This window comes from Capra hircus, chromosome 4, assembly GCF_001704415.2.
Source record: "Capra hircus breed San Clemente chromosome 4, ASM170441v1, whole genome shotgun sequence".
Taxonomy (NCBI): domain Eukaryota; kingdom Metazoa; phylum Chordata; class Mammalia; order Artiodactyla; family Bovidae; genus Capra; species Capra hircus.
This window is the reverse complement of record NC_030811.1, coordinates 1664910-1677209: the sequence shown is the minus strand read 5'-3', so window position 1 is coordinate 1677209 and position 12300 is coordinate 1664910. Positions and strand designations below refer to the sequence as shown.

The window sequence follows — 12300 nt, the reverse complement described above, 5'->3', positions numbered from 1 at the left end:
TTGCTTCCCAATATACAGCTGATTAGAGAACAGGGATAAAGATAGTAGAGAGGTATTCAGGTAGTGTGCCCCCAAACTACGACACTGCTACTGCAAATCCAGAGCTTCTGGCAACCAAAGCAGAAGACAGAGGCTTAAGTCACAGAATCAATGGACACTCTGTACACCAAAGAGCTCCGCAGTAAGATGGCACAGCTTTATAAGACTTTCAAGTAGCTTTGAATTTAATAGTCTTAGAGGTAAGAACATTTTGCTTTTCATCCCATTTCTTTATAAATTATATGGTATGCATCTATAGCTAATGCTCATTTAACTTCTACACCTAATAAATTATAAATACAATCCCAAACTATGTTTCATCCCCTATGCTTGTAAAGAAAAGCATAATTCCAGTAACCAGTTCACTGCTAGAAATAATAATCTGATGACTATTCAGAATTTTGAAATGGAATCAAAGTAGATAGTATTCCTGCTGTTAATGTAAAATTAAAAGACATAAATGCCTACTTTGTGGGTGTGATATCTAAAAAGCTCAGTACAGATGTCCATGCCAATCAAAGTTTTCAAAGGAAAATAACTAAAGTGATGTTTCTGTAACACTTTTTATTTTTTTTGATGGCACAACGCTAGGCACACAATAGGTAGTTTAATAAACACTGAGTGACCTACACACTAAAACCAAGATTACATTCTTATTGTCCTTAAAAGAAATTATCGTTTTACTAAATGACTAGATTTTCATCTGGAATAACAATTTTCAAAGACATCACCACCTTTTACTGCATATCTCATTACCTACGTGAGAAACGTAAGCTTGTTTCGGCCGAATATTCTAGTGTAAAAGGGAACGATGGCTCTTGTAAGGAGTCATGACACACCGAAAACAAGTACTGGAATGTTCTACAGATTTAAATTATACCAACAAAGCCATCAAAATACCCTAAAGAACTACATTATCATCACTTTATTTCAGAATGAATCTAAAATGTTCAATGTCAGCATTGTCTAGTCAATAAGTCAGATTGGTAGACCAAACCTGTTTGGACTAGTCACGAAAAATAAAAAGGGATTCTCCAAGAAAACCACAAAGCAGCTCATTTAAGGTCAATTTAACGGTATTATTCTGTTTTCCTTCCAGCCTCAACATAAGACTTCACTACCTCAAAGGGAATCGTAAGAGTATCTATTTGCACTCCCCCTAGGTGATTGGCAGTTCACCACCAATTAGTTCAAAATTACACTGTTACTAGCATGCAATAAAAACAACACCTTTCATCTTTCTTACACAGGTAAGAATACCTTCAGAGCCAATAACTTTGATCAAATGAGTATTTTTGATCCTGCCCCACCCGTCTCTTTGGATTCAGGAAAACTAATAGCTGAAGGCAACTTTTCCCAGCTTTATTCTTAAGCTGAAAAACTAGTGCGGCATTGAAAATATTTTCCTCCCAAGATAACAGAATTTCCCAAAGTCCAGCATTTCAACAATTAGGCTGTCTTCACACCTTTTCTTAATATGTAAGACAGCCTTAATGGCCACGTATTCATATATTAAAGGACAGACACTATTTACTGTACAATATATAACGCTGCATTTCTAATAACCACTATAAATCTCCAAATGATTATGTAAATAACTCAAAGAATATGAAGCAATAGAACAGTCTCCCTAAACAAATCAGTACCCTAAACCACCCAGGGCCCTAAACTTCGTCTCTAATGATTACTACTTGAAAACAGATGCCTCTAGTATATACTGTTTCATTTAACTTTCAAATTTAGTGTACAGACAAAAGAAAGCTCGTTATAAAATCTATTATCTAAGCAATTCTTTAAATTTTTTATTATATTTAGTACTTTGAACTGACCAAAGTTATCTCTGTCACCAAGAATGTGAGGTCACTCAAATACTTTTCATTATTCCTAGTCACTTAGACAAACGAGTTTGTTGTTAAAACCCAAGACTCCTAATAATTCATAGAATGAACAGTCTCCATCCCCTAAGCAAACACCAATTACTATACACCATAAAGCCACTGGTGATTAGACAGACCCCACAAAGCTTTTGAAAACTGAAGCCTGGACATGCAATCTCTAAAACATCTACCTGGGCATGAACAAACACTGTTACCATCTACAGAGGAGACAGACAAGTCATACACTCAAAAATTCTACTTCCATTTCTATTCCATTCGCAATGCTAACATTTGTTAAAGTTTGTTTACTTCTGACATATGCACAAAAATATGGCTAGTTACTGAACCAAGTAATATGAGATTTTTTTAATATCCAACACAATTTTGAAAATGCAAAATACTTTCATTACAAAATGGTCACAGGCAATATGCAGAATATTAAACAACTTAGGAACACTATATGAAACTGTGTACAATGAAAGGTTTGGCCCTTTTTTTTCCTACTTTAGCTACAAGGTAGTGGTGTACCTCAAGCCAGATGAGGTGTTAAGATTACTTTACTCTTGGGAACACCATCATAACCTGGGTATGGTTATACAAGCAGCTCACGTGCATTAAACTCATCTCCTGCTAACAAATCTAGACCGTCTACACAGAGCAACCTCTCTCTCTCAGTTTCAGAGAACACACTCGACTCTTGAATTCTGCCAAAGTAGTCTCCATCTCCTGGTGCTATATCTCTTCAGTCTCCTCGTTTCATCCCTTCTTCATCTCACTATTTGGGCCATATTTTATTGTCATGGAAGTGATTCTATGGCCCAAGAAGCTGAATAAATTGTAACAAGATATCTCCTACAGTTTCAGACCCTCGGACCCAAATGTCGGTGTCTTACTAAAAGAAACCATTTAATTAGTATTACCAGTAGAATTAATATTCTTTTCTGTTAGTTCATAAAGTCAAGATATTACTAAATCCTTTCTTCTGTCACAGTATTGCCCCCAAAGGGGTCATTCAGTGTCAACAATCTTTGCTATGCATGTTCTTGATGAAAGTCAGTATCTGATCAACTTCAGACTGTCTACAACTCCCAGAGTCTGGTAATCTGAGTTACTCTTATATCAGTGGTATAACCAACAGAATAACCATTGCTAGACTATAAAGAACGCTGAGGGCAAGTCAAGATGAAAATAGCGCTGAGGACCTGAGATGAAGCCCAGCGTGTCCTTACACCTCGGAGGGTGGCATCTGAGAGGCATTCCACAGCCAACCATGCTTCCCGTGACGACAGGAGAGCCTCTGACAGGATGCCGCCACTCTGAGCAAGCACAGACTGCCTGGTAAACTTGGCTGAGGGATAGACAACAAGATTCTAGGACTACAGGTTACTGAGTTACACAAAAAATGAGGACGTGTGGGAGTTTTTTTCAATCTTACTTTTCATAATACAAAAATACAGCAAAAATGAAGTCAGTACATCTTCTGTGCTCTTGAGTAAATAATTAGTACAAACCTCAATGGAAAAAGCTTTTAAAAAGATTAGAATGAAGCAGGAAAAGTAATTGCCACCAAAGGTGATATACTAACATTTTATCATGAAGATGAAAATAGTACATAAAAAATGGAACTGAATCATTAAGTTCAAAGGCTATATTTTAAAATAAATCACATTAAAAGAACTGTGAAGGTTTTGAACTTTACAAAAAATAATTCCTGTTCATTAGGTACTTCTAAAGTTACCCAGTACACCCATAGGCTATACACACGAAAGCTAATTATTTCAATTAATGCTGCTGTGCGACTTACACATTTAAACAGGCTAATGTATATGTATCTTAATCTTGGGAAGGAATCACAGAAGGTCTCCTACTAAGATTAATGTAATGGGACTTGCTGTTGGGCTACTCTTCAGGGGTCCTGGAGCAGAACTGGGTTGTGACTGCTCCAATTTCATGGCTTAACAATAGAGGGAGAATGGCTCTATTTCTCTTCCTTCACTGACACCAAACACGCGGCCTCCAGCTCCTCCGTCTTGGCTTGTCTCCAGAGGTCTCTACAGTGGGCTTTTCTAAACACTGCTCCACGCGGTGGGTTTCGTGCTTTCACCGAATCTCACTTCTTCATTCTTCACACCGCGGGTAAAATGACAGATCACTGTGTGTGCTTTTCACCTGTCCACTTACTCCCAACCCGCCACGCACCTGGTGCTATCAGAGGGTCAGGAAGAAAACCAGCCTGCAGCCCTGCCTGCTGAGTTCCTGTTCCAGGCAGGGAGAAGGGCAGTATGGGAAACGAGCAGGACATCAGTGACCACGAAGTGCTGTGCAAACAAGGAAGGGGAAGGCGAAAAGAAGTGCCGGTGGCAGGGAGGCAGGCCTGGCAGCACTGGCCCAGAGGCTCACCCACGGGAAAGCCCATGGGGAAGGGGCCCCGCAGGTAAAGAGCTGAGAGGCAGAGGCAGGGGCAGCAAGGCGTCTACAGGAGCCGGGGCAGCCGGGAGCCCGCGAGTGAGGGAGGGCTGACCCTCAGTGCTCTCCTCCCTCGCAGGCCGAGGATGGGGGCAGGGAGGATGGGCAGCGGTGACTGGCCGTCGCTCACACCAGGGAGGCGGCAGGGCAAGGGGTAAAGCGAGGTCAGATGCTGGAGAGGCTTTGAAGCCAGAGGCAAGAACTTCACGAAGGAATCCACACAGGAATGAAGAGCCGCCAAGGAAACTGCCTGGGCACCTGAAGATCGGGTCTGCCACCTGCAGGGACAGCTCCGTGTGAACAGAGGCCGACTGAGCTGATTTCGAAAGAGATGTGTTCAGGACGCCAACTGGACAGCCCAGTGGAGTGTGCACGAGACACCCGGCTCTACAGAGGGCCTGCCGAGAGGGCGGCAAACAGAGAGGCGCGCCAGGACCGAGGCTCGCAGCAGCCGATGTGAGGAAGGGGGCCAGGAACACCCAGCCCCGCAGGCTGAGCAGCAGCAGCCCATCAGGCGGGAGGGCAAGGAGCGCGTCGGCGGAGCGGCAGCATCCCCAGGAGGACGGAGCAGGAAGGGGGGCTGCCGGTCGCGGCCAGTGCGGCGCCGGCACTTCGGTAGCCTCGGAGGCGGGAGAGAGCCAAGCCTCACCTTTGAGCAAGGCTGTGTATGTAAACTGGCCGTAACACATCGCTGACGTACCGCCCTGGCTCAAAACTCACACAACTGTGCTTTGACCTCTAACAGGAGGGAAGGAGCTTTCTGAGAGACTGTTGCGAAGGTGTAATCCTCCATCGGGCTCGATGAACGCGTTCCGCTTCCTTCTTAGATCAACTGTCCCTGAGGACACTTCCTTCCTTACTCCTCCCCTTGCTCTTTCATTCTGTTGAGAAAGATCATGGTACCTCCCTGTGCTGACGGAAGCGGGCCAGCTGCTTCTGGGAGAGGCGGCAGCCCAGCCGGAGCTCCGTCCTGCAGTCGGGGAGAAGGGGCGCGGCCCGCTGCACCGGGGAGGGCCGGCCGCAGCCTCGGTCCAGCGGCGGGCCGGCCAGGCGCCGCGCGCAGGCAAACCCAGGCAAGGGGACAGAGTTCTGACACGAGAGCTTCTGCTTTCTCGACAAAACAGGAAGCAAAGTATCAGCTGAGAGTGACAGCGAAGGAGGTCTGAGAGACGAGAAGACGTGAGCAGTCGTCTAGAGACTGTCTGCTCAGACAGGCAGAAAGGTCAGGCGGCCACAGTCAGCGGTGAACCGCCATGCGGGCAGAGGACGTGCAGGGCGGGCTGGACTGAGGCCGCGGTCTCGCCAGGCGTGAGCACAACACGGGGAGTGCGAAGGGGCCTGAGAGCGCACACGAGGCACTGGCTGTGACGACAGCCTGGCACTAGTGTAACTGTGGTGAAGCCTGGGGACGAAGGGAATGCGGGGGCAAGCGGCCGTGGCGAGACGTTACGAGGGTGAACACACGGCATGTGTGAAAAGTGTCCGCTCTGAGCGGCTGCGGGAAGTGGGCTGGAGAAGCCAGAGCTGGGCGGCCGGTGCCGAGGTCACGCCAGCACAATCGCGTGCGCACGACGAGGCCCGCGCTCGCACGGCGGCAGTAAGCAGCTGGGCGGCGATTAGAAGGGAGGGCTCCAGGGGCTTCCCAGAGGGGGCACGCCCGAACCACCGAGGACTGGCTGGCCCGGCGGAGAGCGCGCTCGTGAAAGAGCAGACAGCGCACGTCCTCCCGCAGGGAGCAGGCCGAGCCTGGGAGGGGAGGGTGGCTGGAGAGAGGAGACGCGCTCAGTCAGGTCAGGGTCTGCAGACACGGATTCGGTGTCTGACACAGCAAGGGCAGCCCAGGCAGGCTCCAGGAGCAGTGCCGGCGGGCGGGCGGCAAGCGGGACCCCGCTGGGGGCTTCTGGGGAGCCGAGACGTCAGACAGAGGGGAGGCCGCGCACTGTGGGCCTGCGGCCGGCCCGTCCGTGCTCCACCCCAGAGCTGGCGCAGGGTGTCCCAGGGGAGGGGACAGCAGGAACCGGGGGCCGAAACGGCCCCAAGGAGACGTGCGGACCGGAGTCTGAGCCCACAGGACAGCCCCGGGCTCCCCGGCCGGACCAGAAAGAGGCCAAGGGCAAAAGGCACTGTCACTGCTGCCCTCTCCAGTGCGGGTCTGCACGGGCACCTCCCGCTCCAGAGACACACACACCACCTTCCTCCACGTCTTGTCAGGTCCTTCAGCACTGGACGCAGCCTTCACGCAGTCTCACCACGTCTCTTCCTCTTCTTCAGTTAACTAGCCCCCGATCTCAAGACTCGGGTTCTAAATTCACCTGCACGATGTCTGGTGCTTAGAGAAAGAAGCGTGGTGAACAGAAAAGGGAGGAGAGAGTGGGGCAGGCTGGAAGCAGGCCTGCTTCTCCATAACAGTGTGCCAGTTAGCTTTGTTACTGTCTTTGAAGAAATAACAACACTATTAACAAGCACAAAACCTCTAGCACCATCAAGTGTCAAGGAGGAGCAGTGGAGAAGTCACAGGCAGGCAATGCATGCCAAAGCTGTGCTGATAACTCGAACGCCAGCACAGAAACCGAGCTCAGGCACATAATGATTACCACAAGTCATCCTATCCTCCAGAGCAAAATAGTGTTAGTCCCACAATTAAGTCCCTTTTGACATCAAGTATCATGTTTCATCAGGTAACCACAAAGCTGGGATCAGAGCAACCAAGCAGATGTCCCCAAGCTACACACGATGCCCGTCAGCCCACACGCGCCAAGCAAGCACGGCCAGTGTGCCCTCAGCAAACAGTCCTGGGGTGGACCACCACTGTTAGCTGTAGTGTTTAAAATCTGTTACTCTATCCTGAAATTCTTTTTACTAGCCCAGAGTAAAAACTTAAGCTTCACTATTCAGGAATAATTTGAAACCTACGATAACTATCACAACACAGCATAGGTGGCAGAGTGCTGTATTAAATATACTCCATGGGGTGATCACCGTCACTAACCTCCTAGCAGTGAATGTGTGTTCAGTCGCGTCTGACTCTGCAGCCCTCCGGACTGTCACCCAGCAGGCTCCTCTGTCCACGGGATTTTTCAGGCAAGAATGCTGGAGTAGGTTGCCATTTCCTCCTCCAGGGGATCTTCCCAACCCAAGGGTCAAACCCGCACCTCCTGGTCTCCTGCACTGCAGGCAGATCCTTTACCTGCTGGGCCATCAGGGAAGCCCTGCTAACCTCCGATGACCTATGTTTTCTTAAATAGCAAATTACAGAATAGGGCTTTGTGCCATCGTGGCTTTTCTTCCCTCTGCACAACTGAAAAATATACTTACTGAAGCTCGTAATTCTTAACCTGTCTTAATCAAAATGTCCATTTTGCTTCAGAACCCCCTATGTTCCCCCTTCAACAGTCCACAGTGCTAACCAGCTGCAAAGAGCAAAGCGACAGCTTTATCCCAACATATCCCAACACACAGTCTCACTGGAAAGATTCTTAATGACCACCGACAGTCAGAAGTAGTGCATCGCCTCCCCAAATGGCAGAAAATAGAAGCACACTTATCACTGGCAACCATATCGTCCTTCTTTTTAAAGTCTTCACTGAATTTTTGCAATATTGCTTGTTTTACCTTCCGGGTTTTCGCCTGCAGGGCACCTGCAATCTTAGTTCCCCGACCGGGGATCAAACCTGCATCCCCTGCATTGGAAGGCAAAGGACTGCCAGGAAGTCAAAGATCATATTATTCTTAATCCCCTGCGAGCTATACCATTGCTGTGTTAGCTGGGATGTTTTATTTTGGCGTTGCCTCATTGTATACTACCTTAAACTCCTGGCAAGTGTTTCCTCTTCAATTTCTTTAGCTGTAACGGAGCCACTTTTTATTTTAGGAGCTAAGGATCTAGAGAAATTCTGGAGAGACTTTTTTTCTCCACTGTTGAAGGACAAAGTGAGAAAACCCTACATTTTGGCGTTTCTTTTGATTAGCCTTATTTCAAATTCTTTAATTTACAGAGCTCTGTATTTCACCCTTCCTAGATCTGAGCCTCCTGATCTGTAAGACAGAAGTGGTATGTATATAGGATGAGACATAACCCCATGCTGCAGGGGGCAGCTAGACATGGATTCTGAATGATCCAGGCAGATTTAGTATACAATGGTGTGCTTATCTAGATAAGACAAGTTCATTACAATATTAACTACTTTAATGAAATATCAGAAAGCTGACAGTATTGATTAAAGTTATAATTCTTAAGTTAAATAGGTTTAAATGTTAAAAGAGCTTTAATAAAGTTAGAAGAATAAAAGATACATGTAGTTCCAGTCTAAAAGCTAACAGTATCAAACTATATAATTATTACCAATAAGAATTCTCTAGAATAGATACAATCCGAAATTCTTTGATCTAAGAATAATATCTAATATCAACATTTTGGGGTTGATGATTTAAATTTACTATCTATAACGGAATAAAATAGGTATCTTTCTTCCCATTTCTCAATATGGTGTAGTTAAAGTAACCTTCCATTTTATACCTACTCTTGAATTATGATTGTAAAATATAGTTAGCTATTAATAATCTGATCTCGGTGGTAAGTTTTCAACATTTAAAAGAAAACTGCGTAGGAGAAAAGAGTGCAGGGTGAAATCATCTGAGAAAAATAAATTTTACTATGTCATTTCTCTGTTAAACTGTCATTACTCTATTCTTTATTTTTTTTTGTTTGTTTCAATTGTTTATTAACCAGAACACAAAAATAATCCTGGTAGACACCTTAGTTCATCCTTCTAATAAGCCTGTTGAGCTGGTCTTCCCTGTTGCCAGCATCTCCACCTTCTACAAAATGGGTGGTCTTTTTCTTCATTCCACCTCGTGGAGAAGACAATTTAAAGGGCCATAGGAAGTTGTTTGCTTCTTTGAAACGTTTTCCAACGGTATAGATCTCGTGACTCAGATCCTCCATGCAGATGATTCCATATTTCCCAAGAGATCGAGCAATCCACGCATTGTCTGTCAGGGCAATTCGCTTTTTGTTGATTTTGCCATAACCACGCTTGTAGATCAGTTCATCTGCAGACTTCAGATTTGGGTACCCCCACGCAATGTATGGCTCCACAGTTCTCAGCATGTTAACTGACGCCTTGTTGAGCTTCACAAAGGTGCCGCTGAAGATCTGCCGGAGGCGAGGGAGCTGCAGCACCTTTCGAACCTTTGGGCTCACACCGTTGATGCCTCTGATCCTGATGACAAACGCCAATTTGGGTTCCGCGGGTACACAGAAGTTGCCGGCTTTTCGTGCCATCCTAGCCATTTGAATTTCAGTTCTGTACATCTGCCTGTATTCCTTGTGGGAATACTTAGCTTTTTCATAGATAAGCTTCCTCTTTGCTTTCGAAGCATCTTTTGGGCAAACTTCTTTCTCAGTCGCTTGATCTTAAGCTCTGCGAAATTCTTCCACTTTTTCTTAAGGATTTCTGGCACAGCAGGAACCTTTTTTCTTCTCTTCTGCAACCTCCATGGTTCCAGCCGGGAAAGAGGCTACTCTATTCTTTACTGGTTCATCATTTGAAGCTAAAACTGATCAGTAATGAAAATTTAAATTTTAAAGTCTTTGACAGGCTTATGTGGTTATCAGTTGGTAATGAACAGTATCCCAAATGAGGACAGAGTTCCTGAGTACAGCAATCTAATCTGGCCCCTTCTTATAGAAGAAACACTGCTTCCTACCACACATTCACGATTTCAACAGGAGAGACACAAGGAAGGGATGTTACAGCTGCTAAGACAAACCTGCAACACGCCAGGAACTCTGAGTCCTGACACGCATCGGGTGTGAGCATCTGGCGGAGGACAGGCACGCCTAGTGGCCAGTGTCTAGGCGCTGAACGGACCCTGCCAGATCACAGCGACTTTCAGTGAGGGGGGCCTGGCCCGGTGCCACTGCTCCTCAGCACTCGGGCCTCACCTGGGAAGTGCACAAGCTCCTCTGCCGTCTCAGCCTCGGGCACCAGCACAAGAGCCTGAGGGGCTTGTCTTTCTCCCCTCAATTATCTGTCTTTTTAGAATTAACTAATGTTGTATTCTGGTCTAAATACGCAATAAATATAACAAATACATACCACTGAGTCGTCTCTGGAGTGCTTCTTCCTCTAGGGTAATGATATAAATTTGCTCATCCAGGTCTTCAAGAATCTAAATGTAAACACCACACTATTGAATAATACATTACAAAGCAGTGTTTATGAGAATATTTAGGCTACTTGGCCTATAATTTAGACAATTATTCAAATTAATGGGAATCTAAAATAAAAATAAACTATTCTATTTGCAAATTAAGTAAAAAAGTCTTGGTACAGAACTAAGCGAACTGAAAGCTGATTCTCACAAAATCTGCAGACACCTAAACTGGGGCTGTTTCAGTTTAAAGAATGAAAGAACTCTGCAGCTCTCTCAAAGGCACACAAATGCAAGCATTCCAAACATCCAAAAGGCTGAATGCAGTAATCTCTTCGTGCCCAAGCCAGTTCTCTGGAGCTGGAAGGAGCAGATCACCCAGTCCAATAATGGTTTCTCATCTGTTATTACATTAACCTGTATCATGTGTAGAACAAGAAATCCGTAAATGGAATCGCTACCATTCATACTCTCCATTTACATCATCTTTATATACTAAAAGATGTCCACAGATATTAGACACTGGGATTATGGAAATCACCCCAGACCGAACCCTACCGAGTGGTGAACACACACACTCACTACCAGAGTATACAACATTAGTAAAATCAACCACCAGAAAAACCCACTAATCAACAGCCAATTTATATGGGCTATTCTCTGCACTGTCTTCATTGCTGGTAAAATCTAAAGGCTTTATTATCACAGGTGGGAAATTTATTATCACTCTGGCCACCTGATGAAAACAACTGACTCCTTGGAAAAGCCCCTGATGCTGGGAGGGGCTGGAGGCGGGAGGAGGAGGGGGCGACAGAGGACGGGATGGCTGGATGGCATCACCGACTCAATGGACATGAGTTTGGGTACTCTGGGAGCTGGTTATGGACAGGGAAGCCTGGCGTGCTGCGATTCATGGGGTCGCAAGGAACTGGACACGACTGAGCGACTGAACTGCACTCATCACAGCTGGCCTCCCTGAGCCAATCCTAAGTATCTTCCCAGCTCTGGGAAAACTCCAAAAGAAGCCCAGAGCTGTTATTAATGTTGTGTCCTTCAACCCCAAACTACTTATTTCTCAGCAAAACAATAAATTGTGAGTTGATGGACAAAACAAAATGATGGAAATCCTATATATTAATACATATATCCTTTCAGAACCCTGATGAGGCATTTTCAGAAAAAGTAGTTTCAATCATGCAATCCCTATCAAGTATCAAGCAATCCAATAATTCCCAGGATTTGAACAAATTTATGGCCAAGAGCTGAAAACAAAATAAAATAATAAAATAAGAATATATAGTAAGAAACAAGTAATTATAAGAGATGGCCATCTTGTAAGCCCCGGAGAAACAGGAAGAAAGGGGGATGGCCCTCCCACAGCAGCCAAGGCCCTGACACTCCAGTCTCTGGAGGAAGAAGGGTCCACAGAAGCCCCAGAGGGAGGCCGGGAACGGGGCTGAGTCATCCAAGGCAGATTTCGCCTGTGAGGAGAGCATGGGCCACACCTCTGTGGGCCACGATACAAAATTCCTTTTCCATCAACGTTCTCACCACTTTCTACTGTTTGGACCACAATAGACACTTTCTACTTTTCTCAAGGTCTAACACATACAAAGGGGCCCTCCCTGGTGGCTCAGCCAAAAAGAATCTGCTTGCCAAACAGAAGACCTGGGTTCAATCTCTGGGCTGGGAAGATCCCTTGGAGAAGGAAATGGCACCCCACTCTGGTAATCTTACTGGGAAAATCCTATGGACAGAGGAG

At 45.8% G+C, this 12300-nt stretch overlaps 1 protein-coding gene and 1 pseudogene across 3 annotated transcripts in view; both read right to left on the bottom strand.

The window, feature by feature from the left end:
- Positions 1 to 12300, bottom strand: part of LMBR1 (limb development membrane protein 1) — a 135937-nt gene that overhangs the window by 43287 nt on the left and 80350 nt on the right. For all 3 annotated transcript variants that reach the window (XM_018046643.1, XM_018046644.1, XM_013963627.2), the window contains exon 9: positions 10484 to 10556. In XM_018046643.1, coding sequence (XP_017902132.1) covers positions 10484 to 10556 — 73 coding nt within the window. The remainder of the gene's footprint in view (positions 1 to 10483; positions 10557 to 12300) is intronic.
- Positions 9077 to 10191, bottom strand: LOC102169645 (annotated as a pseudogene).